The 20721-nt window shown below is 47.4% G+C and overlaps 1 protein-coding gene across 4 annotated transcripts in view; it reads right to left on the reverse strand.

Moving 5' to 3' along the window:
- Positions 1-1572: 1572 nt before the first annotated feature.
- Positions 1573-20721, reverse strand: part of scyl2 (SCY1 like pseudokinase 2) — a 38051-nt gene continuing 18902 nt past the window's right edge. For 3 of the 4 annotated variants that reach the window (XM_033037942.1, XM_033037941.1, XM_033037945.1), the window contains 10 exons: positions 18830-18841; positions 18561-18683; positions 18162-18275; positions 16325-16457; positions 11970-12088; positions 11295-11395; positions 9814-9877; positions 6485-6580; positions 5850-5969; positions 1573-3336 (listed from right to left, as the gene is read on the reverse strand). In XM_033037942.1, coding sequence (XP_032893833.1) covers positions 2623-3336; positions 5850-5969; positions 6485-6580; positions 9814-9877; positions 11295-11395; positions 11970-12088; positions 16325-16457; positions 18162-18275; positions 18561-18683; positions 18830-18841 — 1596 coding nt within the window. In that variant the 3' untranslated portion in view covers positions 1573-2622. The remainder of the gene's footprint in view (positions 3337-5849; positions 5970-6484; positions 6581-9813; positions 9878-11294; positions 11396-11969; positions 12089-16324; positions 16458-18161; positions 18276-18560; positions 18684-18829; positions 18842-20721) is intronic. The other variant, XM_033037943.1, reaches the window with a different exon arrangement.

The following is a 20721-nucleotide window of genomic DNA, read 5'->3' on the forward strand; positions in this document are numbered from 1 at the left end:
ACAGCTCGCTGTACGCAGGCATAAGGGTACATTGGCAGTGGCTCTTCCCTAGTCAGGGGTTGGAAACCCAAGACCTAGAACTATCCTGTCTCACATCTCCGGTCCTCCATTGCCACCTACAGGACTAATGGTGGAGAGCAACACACTTCCAGAGAAACAGTGCTGGAGTAACATAAGGGGTCAGGCAGCATCCCTGGAAACATGGGTAGGTGATGTTTTGGGTTGTGTCCCTACTTCAGACTGGTAAGTCATAGTCTGTAGAGTATGAAGACAGGTGTCGACCTGAAACGTCACTTACCCATGTTCTCCAGAGATGCTGCCTGACCCGCTGAATTACTCCAGCACTTTGTGTCCTTTTGATGATTTAGAAACATTCGGCCCTTCGAGCCAGCACCGCCATTCAATACGATCATCCAAAATCAGTACCCCGTTCCTGCTTTCTCCCCATATCCCTTGATTAGCCTGAAAGCTATATCTAACTCTCTCTTGAAAACATCCAGCGAATTGGCCTCCACTGCCTTCTGAGGCAGAGAATTCCACAGATTCACAACTCTCTGGGTGAAAAAGATTTTCCTCGTCTCAGTCCTACCCCTTATTCTTAAACTGTGACCCCTGCTTCTGGACCCCCAACATTGGGAACATTTTTTCTGCATCTAGCCTGTCCAATTCCTTAAAATTTTTATATATTTCTATAAGATCCCCTCTCATCCTAAATTACAGTGAATATAAGTCCAGTCGATCCATTCTTTCATCATATGTCAGTCCTGCCATCCCGGGAATTAACCTGGTAAACCTACGCTGCACTCCCTCAATAGCAAGGATGTCTTTCCTCAAATTAGGAGAACAAAACTGCACACAATACTCCAGGTGTAGTCTCACCAGGGCACTAAACAACGGCAGTAGGACCTCCTTGCTCCTATTTGTAGTATGTTGACTGCCAATTTTCCTGGGGGAAAAAAAGACACTAAGTGCTGAAGTAACTCAGCAAGTCAGGCAGCATCTCTGGAGAGCACCGATATGCAATGTTGTCTAGATTTGCTGCCCGGTCCGCTGTGTTATATTAGTACTATAGACCATAACACCTTAAGACACAGGAGTAGAATGAGACCACTCGGCCCATCGGGTCTGCTCCACCATTTAGTTGCTCTTTATTATCACCTGCACCGAGGCACAGTGAAATTCCTTTTGACATACGGTTCAGTAAATTATTACTATACATAAACACGCTATTTCTACAGTTCAAGCTACAGTTGGCCGTAAAGACCCGTTGCAGCCATCGCCTCCGTCCGGATCATTCCGCGAACCGTTGTCCTTCTCCTCGCACGGCCTTTGTGTCTTGGGGGTGCCTCTTTGCTGTCTTTACTTCAAAACCAGCACCTGTGGTTTCTTGAATCTCTTTTTCAATGTTTCTGTGGACACTGTGTCCAGACCAGAGTACATTTGTAGGCACCCAGTCACATCCCCAGTTCCAATAACCCCTCGTTCACCCAGCAGCATTAAACCCATGGACGGCATGATCTACAAGCCACTGCCCATGAGAAACCCGCACACACACACAGCATGCTAGCTAGCTTTTCTTCATTTTTAATGTTAAAACATCTTTTTGTTTCTTTAAATTAATCTGGTATTTTCACTTTCTAACTTCCAAAACAACACCAGCCTCTCCTGTTACAATATAAAGTGATTTACAAGGTGCTGAACACTGTACATTTCAATTCATCTGAAATTACGTACAAGAATATTTCTGCTCTATTTAAATAACCGCAGTATTCAGCAAAAGGTGATTTACAATAACGTCACTATCACAGAAATGTTAAACTATCACAGAATCCAACACAAATGTGCTGTAAGACTTAGCCAAGAAATGACCAATGCCCAAAATATGCACACAATATATTTTATCATCAGCAAACCGTTACAATCAAACAGAATACCTAAAAATGACCTGAAGACAGTTTCAGAAGACACTCTACTGTCTTGAAAACCAAAAAAAGAAACAGGAATGTTTGTGTTTTATTACTTTGGACTTCAGTATCCATAAAGGCCATAATGCTTGCGCCGAGGGTATTCACAGGGAGACTGGAATGTAGCTTGGCTGTTCAGAGATGATCCCGCCAGTCTTACAATCGTCTTCATTGCCTGACTCAAGTGTATTTCTTGCTCAATGAGAAAGAGCCAGGCAGATCAGGCAGCTACTGTGTTGCCTGACTTTGTCCTCCTAGGCAACCTAGGTCCAGTTATCACACGCCAAGGTGGTTAAGTCAATCGTCGGTGCCATCTTAACAGATGCTGAGGAGCAATTCGTCAAATAAATTATGTTGCGGTACATTCAGTGAGGCTCCAGTACTGGTCCCAGAAGCATCTTCTTACTGAGTGGAATTTAGACAGAAGACAAGACAGGGAGGACAACCCTCTCACAGGGAACATTTTCAAGTCACCTATCAAACGTATGGTACGTTTTTGAAGCACTGCGCGGCTTTCACTTGGTAAGGCCACGTGAGTTTCACAGCAGCAAAGAAATGGAACAAACTCCCGTATAAAAGCACAAAGTACCCAAATGGAACTGAAACACATTTAATTGGTCTTCGCCCGAGGAAGGTCCGCAGTAAGTGTGGGGAACGGCTAGCCGAACAAGTCCTTCAGGTCGTTGTTGGCGGAGCTGCTGGAAGGCATGGAGTTCGTGGGCAGGCCGGTCTGTGTAGGGGTCTGGGGGGACATGAAGGGGTTGGCAGGTAGAGGGGGCATGTTGAAGGCTGGCTGCCCCACGGGCCTGGGCTGTTGGCCCCCCATCGAGCTGCTGGTGGCCGGCGAGCCCTGGGCCGGTACAAACTGGCTCAGCCACTGGGTCTGAGCGGCCGGGGGGCTCTGCACTGCCTGGACCATTTGGTTCATGCTCATCTTGTTCTTCTGCGGACCCAGCAGGTTGTCCAGAGCCGACAGGTCCATGGACTTGTTGGGCTGCGAGGTGGGGCCACGCACAGGCGGGCACATCCCGGTGAACGCCGGCAAGCTGGAGGCTGATGAGGTGGGCATCCGGACAATACCGGGGGTGCTCCGGCCAGCGTAGAAGCTGGGCCCGGCGCTGCCCATTGCCATGTTGTTGCCGTAGGCCGGCTGGAAGGGCAAGGCACAGCCAAACCCCGCCCCGTTGCTCATGCCCCCCAATGTATGAAGGCTGGCGCTGGGCTGGGCAAACCCCATGCCACTGGTGGTCACGCCCGACGCAGAGAAGTCGCTGGTGGATGCAGTCTGCGCAGAAACCGACTTGGAGGAGCTGATGGAGAGCGTATTCATGGACGTCATGTTCTCCAGCAAACTACTTGTCAGGTCTTTGGTCTGTGAACAAGAAAATGATTTAGACTTCAAGTTGAAGTTCAAGTGAGTTTATTATCATGTGTCCCAGATAGGACAATGAAATTCTTGCTTTGCTTCAGCACACAGAACATAGTAGGCATTTACTACAAAACAGATCAGTGTGTCCAAATACCATAATATAAATATATACACACATGAATAAATAAACCGATAAAGTGCAAATAACAGATAATGGGTTATTAATAATCAGAGTTTACAGATGCAGTGCAGAAACTGGTCTTTAGGTCCACCGAGTCTGCGCTGACCAGCAATCACCCCATACACTAGCACTATCTTACACACTAGCGACAATTTACAATTTTACTGAAATCAGTTAACCCGCAAACCTACACGTCTTTGGAGTGTGGGAGGAAAGCGGAGCATCTGGAGAAAACCCACGCGGTCACAGGGAGAATGTACAAACTCCGTACAGTCAGGATTGAATCCGAGTGCTTGGCACTGTCTGGCAGCAACTCTACCACTGCACCACCCTGCCACCCTTTTTGTTAGGTTTAGGTTCATAATTGTCACAGGTACAGTGAAAAACGTTGTTTTGCGTGCTATCCAACAGAACTGATATACCATAAGTACCACAATCAAGTCAAACTCAAGTACAATGGGTATAGCAAAGGGGAGGATACAGAGCGCAAAGGAGACACAACGTGCTGGATTAACAGCTGATCAGGCAGCATTCCTGGAGAACATGGATAGACGACATTTTGGGTCAAGGCCCTTCTTCAGACACAATGCCTCAAAGCTTCCAGGTTCTCCAGAGATGCTGCTTGGCCCGCTGAGTTACTCCAGCACTTTGACTCTATATTTAGTAATCACAATTTTATGTACCCAATTTACCTGTCCAAATGTTTCTTAAACTTTGCGAAAGTATCTTTGAAGAAACATTTAGACAGGGTACATGGGTAGGATAGGTGGGAGGAGTACTACACCAAGGAGGACCCGTTGGGTCCCGTCCCCTCAACGCACAGTTGGGGGGGGAGGGGGGGTGGGCCTGCGGCATCACACACACACTAACCACCCCACAAACACACACTAACCACCCCCTTGATATTATATTAATATTATTCATTGGCTCCTTTTACCCCATCCCCGCCTTATCTCGAGGGGCAGAGAAAGTGGGGCAGAGAAAGAGGGAGGGAGAGGGGGGGGAGGAGAGGGGGGGGAGGAGAGGGGAGGGGGGGAGGGGGGGGGGGAGGGAGGGGAGGAGAGAGAGGGAGGAGAGAGAGGGAGGAGAGGGGGAAGGGGGTGGAGGGGAGGGGGGTGGGAGGAGGGGGAGGGAGGGGGGGAGGGAGGGGAGGAGGGAGAGAGGGGAGGAGGGAGAGAGGGGAGAGGGGGTGAGAAGGGGAGAGAGAGTGGGGAAAGGGGGGAAAGGAGGGGGAGTGGGTGAGAGGAGGGGGGGAGAAGGGGAGTGGGGGAGTGGGGAGAGGAGGAGGGAGAGGAGGGGGGAGAGGAGGGGGGAGAGGAGGGGGGAGAGGAGGGGGGAGAGGAGGGAGGGCGGACTTGAACTCGGCAAGTGGGCGGCGCGGACGGGGCAGACTGCGAATGGGCGGTGGGCCTCGGTAGCTCTCGGGACCTTGCGGGCCCTCTTAAGCCCTCGGAAGCCCAACCAAATTACTGCGTGTTTAGCGGCTTCAATCCAGAGCCCTGGGGGGGGGGGGGGGGGGGGGGAGGGGAGAGCGGGGCGCTGCAGACGGCCGGCCGAGTGTGAGTTACGTGCGGGGGTGGGGGGGGTTATGTAACTCGCAGCTCGTGGAAAACAGTGGCCAGCAGGCTGCGCGTTGAAAACTCTGCGTAGCTGGACGCGAGGAGCAGAGCCATTGTGATGTCATCAGCTCGTTAGCTTCAGCTCGTTAACTTAAAAACCGAAACGTGAAGAATTTGAAGAAATAACAAGAAATAATGAATCAAATTTTCAGATGAGGCGATGTTCAAGATCATGAGGTAAACCTCTACCGGAATATATAAAAATTTTATCGTTAGCGCGTCGGGTTTTCGAGGAGAAACATCCAAGATCAGATTTTTGTAATAATATCGATGGGCCAAATGTAGGCAAGTGGGACTAGTATAGATGGGACATGATGGTGGGTGTGGGCAAGTGGGACTGAAGGAGTTGGTGCGGGGTGGGGCGGGGAGTGTGCCTGGTCCGTGTGATGGATTGGGCTACATCCACAACCCTAAGCAGAGCTGTTCCCTAACCAAGCGTCCTGCTGTGATCTACAGTTCCACTGTGCACCATACTCACCACTCTGGGAATCAAAGCCAGCCCTGTAATCTTTCTTCATATAATTATATTTACGCCACTTACAATTTATTTGGGGTTTTATGGAGTGCTCTGAGAGCTGCAACTCATGCAGTCAAAAACAGACAGACAAAATCAACTCATTCTGCCAATGGCCAGAGTTGGATTAATCTCCTCTGCCCACTGAGTCAGTGTCAGCTCCTGGCGTTTAGGAGGCTGCAAAGGCTCCGCAAGGATGTACCTGTGAACTGGGATTGGAAACCTTCACGGCCTTTGGGGCAAGAGGCTGCTGGTTGCGGAGTTTCTGTGCCTGTTCCTGGTCCTTGGCCACCCGCTGTTTCTCCTCCAACGTTAGGGAAGCCTGGTTGTGCAAAAGAAATGGATGCCAATCATTTCAAAGAATCAGAACTTTACAGCTCAGGAGGCTGCGAAACTAATCATCACACCTGCACAGCGCTGGGCAAATATCCGGAAATTTTAAATCAAGGACATTCATGCTCTGAGATCACACTGATACACAATGTATACATCACCTCGTTCACTGCAGTGTTTAGACTTTAGAGATACAGCATGGTAACAGGCCCTTTGGCTCACCGAGTCCACGCTGACCAGTATTTACCTGTACATTAGCACTATCCTACACACTAGGGACAATTTACCAAACCCAATTAACCTACAAACCTGTAGGTTTTTGGAGTGTAGATGGAAACCGGAGCACTAAGAGGAAACCTACGCGGTCACAGGGTAAACCTACAAACTCCGTACAGACAGCACCCGTAATCAGGATCGAACCCCGGTAAGGAAGCAGCTCTACTGCTGCATCACTATGCCGCCCTGTTCTGCAGCATCTGCAGTTCCCTGCGCCTCACTTCTTACCTTGACTTGCTTCTGTGGATTGGAGACCAAGCCATTTTCTTTTTTATTGCCCTCTCTGTCAACGTCCACTCCAAAGCCAGAGAAGATCTTGTCAATCTGTTTGAAAGGGGGAAAGGACAAATTAAAAATAAGCCAGAACTGCAACGCAGGGGCAGGCGGGGAACTGACCCAAACAAACAAACAAACGCCAATCGAGCCTTCCCACTGCTCTCAATTTCAAAATCCTAGACATTAAGGCAGAAAAAAACCCATCTGAACTCTTCAACTGTCTTGCCATTTCTAATGCCATTCCCCAATCTTCTTTTAGGTTTCTTAAGAACTTAACATATTTTTTTATAAGTGACATGATAATCTATGCCACAATTTTCTTCTCTGAAATGCCAGAGGTAAAGGGGAGACCTCTGCAAATAATATAACATTATGAGAGGCATATAGAGTAGACAGAGCCTATTTCCCAGGTTGGAAATGTCAAAGACAAGAGGGCATAGTTTTAAGGTGGGAGGGGTAACGTTTAAAGGAGATGTGCGGGGCATGATGTCTATTTTTTTGCACATAAGTTGGTGGGTGCCTGGTATGCACTGCCAGGTGTGGTGGTGGCAGCAGATACGGTAATGGTTTTTAAGAGGCTTTTAGATAGGCGCATGGATAGGTAGACAATGAGGGATATGTATCATGCTGGCAGACATTAGTTTAACTTGGCATCATATTCAGCACAGATATTGTGGGCCAAAGGGCCTGTTCCTGTGCTGTACTGTTCTACGAATGCAACACAGTAGAATGGTGCAAGATTTTAGAAGGTGCAAGATATTAGGGCAATCTGAAGTAGTGCAAGAAAAATGTAATGTACAATAATGGAATAACCCAATGAGTTGGAGTTTAGTTTAGTTTCGAGATACAGCGCGGAAACAGGCCCTTTGGCTCACCGAGTCCGTGCTGACCAGCAATACCATATGATACGAAAAAACTTTATTCATCCCCGGAGGGAAATTGTTCTGCCGACAGTCACAACACACAAGGTACACAAGGTACGATCATCCGTACACTAATTCTATGCCACACACAAGGGACAATTTTGCAGAATCGAATTAACCTACAAACCCGCATATCTTTGGAGTGTTGGAGGAAACTGGAGCAGCCAGAAAAAACTCACATGGTCACAGGGAGAATGTGCAAACTTCACAGAGACAGCACCCAAGGTCAGGATCAAACCTGGGTCTCTTGCACTGTGATGCAACAACTCTACTGCTGCGCCACTATGCCGCCCCTTAGTTAAGAGAATGCGGTATTCCCTAATAAATCCAGATTGCTTTATTACTTTAAATGAACCTTCTTCCATTCTGTGTTTGTCCTCCAGCAATCGCCACTGATTGTGGTAGCTGCATTTAAGAGTCACATATCATTGCTGACACTTCAGATCTCTCAGCACCAGGTGGCGCTGCTAGTCCACACTGGCCTGACGCCATGGTGCATTTGAACCTCACTTTTAAATTCAGCAGGGTCTACGTAGATGGAAGTAAGAAACAACAAAGAGAAGTGGGCACAGTGAAGGGCATCAAAGTGGTGCAGTGGTAGAGGTTCTTCCTCACAGTGCCAGAGACCCGGGTTCGATCCTGACTACGGGAGCTGTCTGTACGGAGTTTGTACGTTCTCACTGTGACCGAGTGGGTTTTCTTCAGGAGCTCCGGTTTCCTCCCACATTCCAAAGACATGCGGGTTTGTACGTTAATTGGCTTCGGTAAATTTGTAATTTGTCACTAGTGTGCAGGATAGTGCTAGTATACGAGGTGATTGTTGGTCGGCGTGGACTCGGTGGGCCGAAGGGCCTGTTTCCATGCTGTATCTCTAGAGTAAAGTTATTTCAGAGAAAGTTCACCACGAGGAAAATGTGCAAACTCCACATTGACTTCAATGAAGGTCAGGTGTAACCCTGGGTCTACCTATTATCGACAACATCTTCAATTTACAAGGATGTTGCTAGGCCTCGAGGGCCTGAGCTATAGGGAGAAGTTGGGCAGGCAAATACTTTATTCCTTGGAGAGCAGGAGGCTGAGGGGTGATTTTATAGAGGTGTATAAAATCATGAGGGGAATAGACAGGGTGATTGCACAGAGTCTATTACCTAGGGTAGGGGAATAAAAAACCATAGGACATAGGTTTGTAAGAGGGGAAAGATTTAACAGGAACCTGAGGGGAATCTTTCACACAGAGAGTGGTGGGTATATAGAACAAGCTGCAAGAGGAGGTAGTTAAGGCCGGTACTATAACAACATTTAAAAGACATTAGGACAGGTAGGTACATGGATAGGAAAGGTTTAGAGGGATATGGGCAAAACGTGGGCAGGTGGGACAAGCGTAGATGGGGCATCTTGGTTGGCATAGCCGAAGGGCCCAGTTCTGTGCTGTGTCTAACTCTACACCCATAATATAGCAAAATGGCTTCAGGATAGCGTTAACACTTAACAATTAGATATTTAGGATGACTAGCAGGAAGAGTAAGCATCAATTTAAAGGAGATATTGAACGGTATACACAAGGCAAATACAAAGCTTAAAGCTTACCACAGCTTCTAATGCACACGCCACATAACTTAATTGATTCAATATTCAAGAGGATTTGAACCACAAAGACCACAGTAACAGTCCTAATAATTTTTGTTTAAAAAAATTACAATTAGGTGCAAAAAAGGCAGTTTGATAAATGTAGAATCATGCAGTACTGACGAAGGCTATTCAACCCATGTTTATGCTGTCTCAATGGAACATTCCCATGGTTCTCCTCCCCCAGACCCTGCACGTTCCTTGTGGTCTTTCAGTGTTAAACCACAAGAGAGCAGCTCTGTCGCCATAGATAGACACAAAAACGTGGTGTAACTCAGTAGGACAGCAGCATCCCTAAAGAAAAAGGGTGGGTGACGCTTTGGGTCGGGACGAAAGGCATGAGGAAGGTTCCTGACCCGAAACGTCACCATCCTTTTACTCCAGAGATGCTGCCTGACCCGCTGAGAACTTTGTGTCTATAAAATATATCAAATCTTCCATGAATGATGGAAGATACAAAATGTAACTCAGCGGGTCAGGCAGCATCGCTGGAGAACATGAATAGAAGACTATTTGGGGTTGATCCCGAACCGAAACATCGCCTATCCATGTTCTCCTGAGATGCTGCCTAACCTGTTGAGTTACTCAAGAACTTTGTGTTCTTTTGGGTAAACCAGATTGTATGGCTATAGAAATGGTGGAACTGGGATGTGGGACCTGCTTGATTTGAAAATGTTGAGTCGTTGTCCAATAATTGGCTGCACATTTCTCTTCTACTTACTGATGCTTTACCTGATTGTCCTGATTTTCCTTTGATTCCGTGGTTTTGGATAACTGGCCAGGTAGATCCAGACTTCTAAAGGAAAGAGAGCAAAATTCCATTACTGTATTGACAAAAGGATAAAAAGCATTTTCGTTTTAGTAGCAAGCTCAAGATAGTCCAACTTGCAAAGTAGTTTTGAAGTGTTGTTACATTAGTCATATAGGAAATGTAAAAGGCAATCTTATATCTGTGGGAATTTGCTGCATGCAATGTGTTTGATTGATTGAAATACACAACATGGAAGCACCCAGAGGAAACCCACTCAGTCACAGGGGGAACGTGCAAACTCCACACAGACGACACCTGAGGACAGGATTGAACACAGGTCTCCAGTGCTGTGAGGTAGCAGCTCTACCTGCTGTTAGGAATCAGAACAGTGCTAGTGATGTTGCTTTAGTGATAAATATTGGGGAGATCCTCGATTAGCAAGTGAGTGAATGGTGACCCAAGGGAGAATGGCAGACAGGTGTAGTCTTGGCTACAGTCAGATCAGCCAAGATCTTGCTGATGGAGAAGGCATGAGGGATCATGTGGCCTTCCACTGCTAACTTATTGTCCAAGGACAGCTGTATCTAACTACAATATTCAAGAGGATTTGAACTCCAAAGGCCACCGTAACCGTCCTAATCTTTTTTGTTAAAAAAATACAATTAGGTGCAAAAAAAGGCAATTTGATAAATGTAGAATCACACAGCACAGAGGGAGGCTATTCAGCCCGTGTTTATGTTGTCCCGTTGCAACATTCTCATGGTTCCCCTGGTGGATGCACGGCTTTCAAAGTGGATGTGGAAAGTTACTTGAAGGAATTAGCTAAAAGGACCAGAAGGGAAGGGAACAGTCTGCTTTAGAGGATCTGGCATGGACATAATGGACCAAATCTTAGCATCTGGAAGACACAAAATGGTGGAGTAACTTAGCAGGTCAGGCAGCATCCATGGACAACATGGATAGGTGATGTTTCAAGGTCAACACCCTTCTTTAGTGTGTGAAGAAGCATCCCAACCCAAAACATTACCTATCCATCTTCTCTAGGGTTGCAGCCTGACCCACTGAGTTACTCTGGCATTTTGTCTTTCGTTGGTAAAAAATCAGCATCTGCAGTTCCTTGTTTCTACATCTTAACATCTGGAGCTTTGCAGTTTAAACTGCAAAATCCAACCCCTTCCTTCTTTCCCACCATTCCCCAATGGACGGACAGTCTAAAGAAAGCCTAAAACACAAGACCACATTTTCTCCATTCACTTTTATTTCAAGAACAGCAATGGTTTAACGAGGGCCAACCTAATGGTTGAAAGAATATTACGTGGCTTGGACCCAGAGTGAACAGGCTTTTTTGCTGCTCTCTTTCTCTCCCTCAAGTGTCTCAGCTGACAACCAACTCCATGCTCCTCGAGTTACATCGCAGTACAATCAGATTGCAGGCTTAACGCATGCTGCGAGCACCCTTTACCTCTGCTGCTCCTGCATGCTGTGCAGCTGTTCCAGTTTAGTCTTGTGCTCTGCCTCCAACTTACTTAACATTTCCTTGATCACTCCCATGAAAGAGTTAAACTGGAATCGGCAGAAAAGAATACAGAAGGTTAATTTTTGAAAATTATACAAACTAACGCACAAAGTGTAAGATGATTCAGCAATGATTCAATTATAAGACATACGAGCAGAATTAGGCCATTCGGCCTATCAAGTCTACTCCGCCATTCAATCAAGACTGATCTATTTTTCCATGTCAGCCCCATTCTCCTGCCTTCTCCCCATAACGTTTAAACATTACTTTAAAGATACAGTGAAAACAGGCCCTTCGGCCCACCGTGTCTGCACTAACCAGCGATCACCCCGTACACTAGCACTATCCTACACACTAGCGACAATTTATAATTTTACCGGAGCCAATTAACCTGCAAACCTGTACATCTTTGGAATGTGGGCAGAAACCGGAACACCCAGAGGAAACCCACACGGTCACAGTGAGAACATATAAACAGCACCTGCAGTCAGGATCGAACCCGGGTCGCTGGCGCTGTAAGGCAGCAATTCTACCGCTGCACCACTGTGCTACACTCATTGAATTCAATGCGCTGCAGGCTGGAGAGAGAGGGCACGGACAGGGCAGTGGAAAGGGTCTGACCTGGTTCAGATTCAGGTTGTTGTCGATGCTGAGAGGAATGAGGTGTGGCAGCACTTTGGAAGCCAATTGTTCTTTGGTTATTCCTAGCTTCTTGTGGCTGAAAGTACATTTATAGATACCTGAGACAAAAAAGTGACAAAACAAAATTAATACTCACTGCCAAATGTATTTTCTTATTTTCAATGGTTCTTTATTGTCAGTATGCACAACACAGGGACATTCTTTTTGCATAGCACACACATGCACGTTGCCATATTTTGGCACCATTTCCAAAATGAAAGTCCAAGTCCAAGGTGCGGTCCATGTGCTGGATGTACTGAAGCACGTCCATTCCAGGTAAACCAGCAAAACGTGCAGGACGAACCCTCACCAAAGTTTGGCCCCCAGGAGACCACCCCATGGAGGTGAATGGTTAGGAATGTCAGAATGAAAGGAATGGATATTCAAACATGCTCCTCAAAATCAGCCACAATTACAGAGGAAAAAATAAATTGATTGTTCATAAACGTCAGCTACATAAGGGAAAGACATAAAATGCTGGAGCAACTCAGCGGGTCAGGCAGCATCTCTGGAGAGAAGGAATGGGTGACGTTTCGGGTCGAGGTCCTTCTTCACCCATTCCTCCAAAGAGTTGCTGCCTGTCCCGCTGAGTTACTCTAGCTTTTTGTGTCTTTCTTAGGTTCCGTATCAGATCTTCAGATTGATTCAGGGCCGGAGTGAAAATGTCTCTCACCTAATTCATATCAACTCTAGATTATCCATCATCCTTCGAGCCTACTGCCTGACATTGGCTTCCAATTTGGAATTGGTTTCAAAATGTTCATCTATTTATCCTTCCACACCCTCATTAATCATTGCAACTTCTTCCACAGGGCTCTCGCTTAACTTTTTTTCCTTGTTCCCAGCCGGGCAACCTTGACAGCTTTTTAGGTTGCCAAATGACAGTTTAGGTGGTCATTTAAGACGGTTTGCATGAAGCGTGTGATAATGTGTTTGGATAAAGTGCGTAGTTACCAGTTGGAATTATGCTCAATGAAGCATTCACATATTATGTTCAAGAAGGAACTGCAGATGCTGGAAAATTGAAGGTAGACAAAAGTGCTGGAGAAACTCAGCAGGTGCAGCAGCATCTATGGAGCAAAGGAAATAGGTAACGTTTCAGGCCGAAACCCATCAGTCTGAAGAAGGGTTTCGGCCCGAAACATTGCCCATTTCCTTCGCTCCATAGATGCTGCCGCATCCGTTGAGTTTCTCCAGCACTTTTGTCTACATTCACATATTATTTCTGCTTCAAATAAAGTCACAAACTAAACATATTCACCAATCACGACATTATATATACCGCAATGACATGCAGCAAAATTATAATACAATATCTCAATTATTTTTACATATTGCAATTGATGCAAGCATGTTTTCTGTGAAGGACCGAAAATTACCATGACATGGCCATAGCATGGGTCGTTATTGCTATTGGCACAGAAACACTCTCACTTCCCACAAAATTTATCCATAACAAAATATACAGGTTGCAAGGAAATTTCTAAAGGCATTTTATGATAATAGCTGTTCAAACCGACTACCCATCTGACAGGTTAAACATTACACTAACTGACAAGAGATGGCCAAAGGACATAACTGCAGCAAATGTTCTTTTGGTAATATGTTTAAAGGTGTCAAAACAAATAATAACATTGGGAATTAAAACACATTTGATTGCATTCCATTATCAAACATAGTCAATGTTCGCTCTGAAGACCATGAAGCACAATAGGGTCAGGGGGGGTGTGAATTAGTGTGGGGTGGATAGATGGCGGGGGGGGGTTGAGAAGGCAGTCGGTGCGGAATGGATGGATTGAGGCAGGTGAATTAGTACGTGTTGGTTGGAGTATGTAAAATTGTGAGGGGAGATGTCAGTGGTGTTGAATGGGGGGGATCAGTACGGGAAGGATGGTGGGGGGGGGGGGGGATCAGTACAGGATGAATGGGATTAGACAAAAATGCTGGAGAAATTCAGCGGGTGAGGCAGCATCTATGGAGCTAAGGAAATATGCAACGTTTCGGGTCGAGACCCTTCTTCAAACTGTTCCTCCCATTCTTCTTGAATGGGGGGAATCAGTCCAGGATGGATTGGGGGGGGGGGTCAGCACAGGGTGAATGGGGGGGATCAGTACAGGATGAATTGGGGGGGGGGGGGGGGTCAGGACTGTGGATCGGAGGGTCTGTGCAGGATGAATGGGAAATCACTACAGGATGAATGAGGGGATCAGTATAGGATGAATGGGGGATCAGTACAGGATGAATGGGGGATCACTACAGGATGGATGGGGGGGATTGGTGCAGGGTAAATGGAGGATGGGTCAGTACGGGATGAATGGGAGGTTCAGTGCAGTATGAATGGGGGGAGAAGTGCAGGATGGATGGGAAGGGGGGTCAGTACAGGATGAATTGGGGGACCAGTGTAGGATGGATGGGGCGGGGGTGGCAGGAGAATCAATGCGAGGTGGGTAGTGTGATGAATAGATTGGGGGGGGGTGTAGTTGGGGAGGGGAGGACATGGGATGTCAATGAGGACTGAATAGAGGAGGAGGTAATGGGGATCAGTGTGGGATGGAGAGGAAGTGTCCCAGGATAAGAGGGGGGGGGGGGGGAGGAGGGAGGTGGGGGGAGGGAGGAGGGAGGAGGGAGGAGGGAGGAGGGAGGAGGGAGGAGGGAGGAGGGAGGAGGGAGGAGGGAGGAGGGAGGGGGAGAGAGAGAGAGGGAAGGTGCAGAGGAGGTGGGGAGGAAGGAAGGTCAGCGCTCCTGGGACAACATAGCCCCGCTGCCTTGGACGACCCTGTCCAACGCCAAAGTGCCGCCGCCTCCATGCCACCGCCTCCCTCCTCCGCCAGCCGACAGGAGGGTGCGGGGCCGAGCGGTGCAGCTCAAAGATCCTATAGCTATAGAATCTGTCGTGCAGCTGTTTCAGACAGCGGAAGGAGGCCTCCGCCTTCCCCACCCTCTCCTCCCTCCTCCCGGCCTTGGCGTGCGGGAGGGGTTGTGAAAGCACCGTTGGCGGATTTGCAGCCGCAGCTGTTGCCGCTGTTTGGAGCCCATCATTCGCTTCGACCCTTCGCCACCACGCACCTAGTGTCTTTGCCCCACAATCAAAGATACTAGACGAATACAGCCGCCGCCGCCGACACGAAACGTCACATTCCTTTTCTCCAGAGATGGTGCCTGACCCGCGGAGTTACTCCATTTTTTTGTGTCTATCGGTATAAACCAGCATTTGATTGCCAAGCCGGGCAAAATGAGTCGGCATTTAGGTTGCCCGGCTGCACTTTGAGTGGTCAATGGCACCCGGGCAACCTCTAATTTCGAGCCCTGTTCCAGCCCCAAAACCCAATCTATTCAATTCACAATTCAGATTGATCAAATTCCAGCACTGGAAACTTTGCTTTGATCAACCCTGCATGGTGGTGCAGCGGTAGAATTGCTGCCTTACAGCGCGAGAGATCCGGGCTCGATCATGACTACGGGTGCTGTCTGTAAGGAGTTTACACGCTCTCCACGTAACCTGCGTAGGTTTTCACCGGGTGTGTTCCAGTTTCCTCCCACACTCCAAAGACGTACAGGTTTATTGACTAATTGGCTTGGCAAAATTGTAAATTGTCCCTAGTGTGCGTAGAATAGTGCTGGTGTACGCGGATCACAGGTTGGCGCAGAAGGGCCTTTTTCCATGCTGTATCTCTAAACTAAACTGAACCAAGTTTGTGAATTTCCCCCCTTAAACATCTGCCTCTTTGATCAAGCTTTCATTTATCTTACTCTATTATGTGGATAGGAAACTAAGTTTGTTCATGATAATACCTTAAAACATCTTTAAAAGCATTAAATGTGCGAGAATATACAACAGTACAACACGGGAACAGACTCCTCAGCACACAATGTCTTTGCCAAACATGCTGCCTCACCGCCAGAGACCAGAGTTTGATCCTGACAGCGGGTGCTGTCTGTGCGGTGTTCACACATTCTCTCTGTGACCACGTGGGTTTCCTCCAGGTCCTCCGGTTTCCTCCCACATCCCAAAGATGTGCGGGTTTGTAGGTTAACTACATTGCCCCTCTGTAAACTGCCCCTATTGTGTAGAGAGTGAATGCGAAAATGAGATGAAATAGAACCAGTGTGTTTCTATGGTCGGCATGGACTCAGTGGGACAAAGGGTCTGTTTCCATGCTGGATCTAAATATGATCCACGTACCTGCATGAGTGGGGGAAGTGCAGTTTATTCTGCTGTTGTTATGTGAGTAAAACTAAAATCTACCCCAGAAAGGTTGAAAATATCATAATTTAAATCCATCAGGTGGTCTTACCTAAAATTCCCATTAACACTGCAGGCTCCCGGGATGGAATCTGCTGCAAGAAGGGAAGGATCTCGTCCAGGACAAACCACTTGTCCAGATATTCTAAGAGCTTGCCAAGGCAGACCAGTGAATTTACACGCACCTGTAGAGATTGGAACAGGAGCAATGCTGTCACGGTAATTCAGAGATCCACAACCAGTGGGAAAGTTCAGTGATTGTTGCTGTGCAGGGACCTCGCCTTTTACCCGGGAGGGATTTCATGCTTTGAAAAACAGCGTGGAATTCGAAAACGTAAAGCAAACATATACGCGACCATGCCGTCAGCAGCAAATTTGATTGTGGTATTCTGAAAATATCAGTATGTAAATTAAATTTTGGTATGAAAAGATCAAGCGATTTTTTTTTTCATGCCTAAATTGAACACACGTAAAAGGCGAGGTGTCTGCATAGCTAACGACAAGAAAAATCACGGGAATTATAAACTGAATTAACTTAAATATATCCCAGTGAGTTGGTAATATTGAGCAATGGACTGGGGAGTCAAGGCATTAAACAGAGGGGGGTGTGATTTGCTGGAAATGGTGTTATATGCAGTTGAGATGTGTGCAGGATTATGGAATGCATGTGTGAGAGATGGGGGGATGGGGGTAGCAGAGAAGAGACTCGCAATACAATTATGGCAGAGAGATGACAAATAATGGTCTCCTGCTGTTTGTCCAATAATTGATGCAAAATTGTGGACCTATATAAGTTCAGACACAAAAGGACACCAGGTGATGGAGTAACTTAGTGGGTCAGGCTGCATCTCTGGAAAACATGGATGGTGCCATTTCGGGTCGAGACCTTTCTTTCTTTAGACTTCAGGGATACAGCACGAAACAGGCTCTTCGGCCCACCAGGTCCGTGCTGACCAGTGATCCCTGTACACTAAGGGAGTGTGGGAGGAAACCAGAGCACCCGGAGAAAATCCACACGGTCACAGGGAGAAGGTACTAACTCCGTACAGATAGCACCCGTAGTCAGGATTGTACCCAACTACCTGGCGCTGTAAGGCAGCAACTCTACCACTGCGCCACTGTACCACCCCTCTATGTTCAGTCGCATCAACCAGCTGAGAATTTGACTTGGGCAATGTTCATTGCACCCCTGGAACATATCCACCAGGTGGCACCAGCAAATGGCTGCCTCGCCAACAGTCTGTCTGTCCCTTCCTTCTTTGTTGTTTTTTTTAATATGTTTTAAATGTATGTTTTAGTGTTCTTTAGCTTGTTTTATGTGGGGGGTTGGGGGGGGGGGATCTGTATTGTATCTCCGTCTGCACTGCAGCCTAACATCGAGGAGTTGGCGGCCTTTGCTGGAGACCGACTTCCAGAGCTCCAACCGCAGGAGCTGCGGACTTTAACATCGTGGAGCTCGCCATCTCTGGTTAGAGACCGACTTCGGGAGCTCCAACCGCAGGAGCTTCAATCGCCCAGACGCAGGAGTTTCGACCGCCCCGAACCGGGGGCTTCGACCGCTCTGACGCGGAAGCTTCGATCGCCCCGACTGTGGATGATTCGATTGCCCCCACCGCGGGAGAATATAGAGGAAGAAAATTAGACTTTATTGCCTTCCACAACAGTGAGGAATGTGGGAATCCGCTGTGGTGGATGTTTATGTTGACTTTTATGTAGTTACCTGTTTTGTTGTTTTTTTTTTAGTATGGCTGTATGGTAATTCGAGTTTCACTGTACCTTAATTGGTGCACGTGACAATAAACTGACCTTAGAACCTTTGAACAACTCCATACAACTGGAAAGGTTGCAAATTGAACAAACATTGGTATGTATGATAATAATCTACTTACTGCAAGCGAGGAGGTCTGTAAACTTGCACTCTTAATGCGAGGTATTAAAGAGTTCTTCATGGACGAATATTCTATCAGGTTTGCAAAGGTTGGAATTATGTTCAGACAAAGCTCCTGAAAGACAAAGTAAATAATTAAACTACCTGAAAATGCGGCAAATGTGAATGCAATAGTCAAGTAAATTTGATGAAAAAGGTGAAGTCTGTAGAAACTGAGCAAGGAACGGGGGTCAGAAAGAGTGGAAGATAATTATTTCGAAGAGCTGGCAGAGGCACAATGGGCTGAATGGCTTCCTGTTCCATTTGATGCAACTTATTAATTATACACACATGATACAGATCTGCACCACATAGCTGTGTCAAAGCCCAGCGTTTCTCTGTGCTATTTAGTAGGACATACCTGAATCTGAATTGATGGGGTTTCCAGAGCCCGGTAAACCATCGGTAAGACCGTGCTTTTTATATCTTCCGCAGGCGTTTTAGTCAGCAGCAAATCCATCTTTTGCAAGAAGATCAACAGTACCTAACCACAACAGCAATGCGAGTCATTTCAGTAAATCACGTTACTTCACTAAAACACATAAAACAAAGAGTGGCAAAAAATGCAAGAGCTAATAACACTGCCTACTTCTTTCTCGCTGCATATTTACTGACGTGCATCAAACTCACCATGTTGCTAGCCTGAAGCATGAAAAGGAAAGGAATAATTTACTTAGAATAGGGTAATGCAATTCATAAACACAGTGCATAGTTTTCTAGAGAATGTTAAAAAGCACACACATAAAAATAATATTTTCTTCTTGTGCAAGCAACAAACAGAAATTCACCCAAAAGCGATTTACGTGCAGGAGCAAAGACAGATTTGGCAGATTGGGATATCAGGATGACACATGCCAACACAAAGCTAAACCAGAAACTCTCAACAGTTTAAGTTAACGGACTTTCAGTGGTCCAATATCCACCTCAAAGGGAACTGTGAAAGACTATTACACCTGCCCGCTGTTAGCACACACCACTCCCCACTGAATGGCTGGCGCTCACACTAACAATTGCGTATTTTTAAACTGGAGAATGATACGTTCCTGATGAGTAAAAGCTGAGTCTCACGTTGCGAGTTGACACAAGACGTGACAGCAACTCCAGCCCAGCCCCGCTCCAACTGCAGAGGAACCCGCTCCCCGAGAAGTTTGGGGCAGAAGCTGATGGTGTGCAAGGTAGTCTTGTTCTTGGGGTGGCGGATGAGGGGGTGCAGCTCGGGCTGTGGGCGAACTGCCACTTGTCGCCGTAGCGGCCCATCGGGGAGCGGGTTCCTCTGGAGTTGGAGCGGGGCTGGGCTGGAGTTGCTGCTGGCTGTGGGTCTCTGGGTTCTCCGTGCTTGCAGTGGGCCTGGTGGGCCTGGGGGTCGGTGTCCCGTTGGTCCTGACGTCTCCTGCCACCCCCCTGGACAGGAGCTGAGACTGGGAACTGTACCACCCTTGCCCCCTCCCTCTGCAACTGCAAACAACCCCACTCTCCTGCTCACCTAACCCACCCATCCCCCCCCCCCCCCCACCTTTCCCTCCCAACTCCAGTCCCGTCCCGACCCCCTGGGAAACTGAATGGAGCGACTGCCCCGGGGCGACTGGCACTGACCTGCTGGCATCGCCGACGTGAAGACAGTGCAAAGCCCCCGCGCCGGTGCAATGGGAGGGGAGCTGGAGAGGGGAGGGAAGGGGTCACACACATGGCCGGGAAGCAGAAGGGTGGAGGTGGGGGTGGTGACAGATAGGGCCAACAATGAGTGGAGAAAGACAGAAACACCGACATGCAAAGGAGACCTAGGAGAAACAGTGCATGATCTCTCTCGCGTTATGGCAGGTGATTGTCGCTGGGAAACTGAAGCGAGCGACAATCTGCTGCTGCCTGCCCGCTGAGTTAAAGAGTTCCCACGGTAGACTCATGATACACTAAGGTAATCGCACGGGCCACAACGTTCTTACAACGAGTTAAAATGTTTCAATTCTTAACCACAAGAGTAAAATTGACTCATGGAAAATTTTAAACATGTTTGATTTTTTGCAAGAGTTGACAAGATTCACGAGTACCTGCCGTTAGCTCCACGAGTCTCTAAGTTGCGTCCACGAGTTCCGTACGTTAATCGTACGTTATTACCACGAGTTTTAACTCGGGGTACCTCTTGTGTCAACTCGCAACGTGAGACTCAGCTTTAAGGGTGTCAAAGGTTTAGCTTAGTTTAGAGATACAGCATGGAAACAGTCCCTTTGGTGCATCAAGTCCACGCCGACCAACGATCATCCGTTCACACTAGTTTTAGTTCCACACACTGGAAACAATTTACAGAAGCCAATTAACCTACAAATCCACACGGCTTTGGAGTGTTGGAGGAAACAAGTGCACCCGGAGAAAACCCAGGTAGTCACAGGGAGAACGTGCAAACTCCATACAGACAGTGCCCTAAGTCAGGATCGAACCCAGGTCTCTGGGGCTGTATGGCAGCAACTTGACCACTGCACGACTGTGCTGCAGTGAAGTTATGTGGTTACGGAGAGAGAAGGTAGAAG

This window comes from Amblyraja radiata, chromosome 19 (genome assembly GCF_010909765.2).
Source record: "Amblyraja radiata isolate CabotCenter1 chromosome 19, sAmbRad1.1.pri, whole genome shotgun sequence".
Lineage (NCBI taxonomy): Eukaryota > Metazoa > Chordata > Chondrichthyes > Rajiformes > Rajidae > Amblyraja > Amblyraja radiata.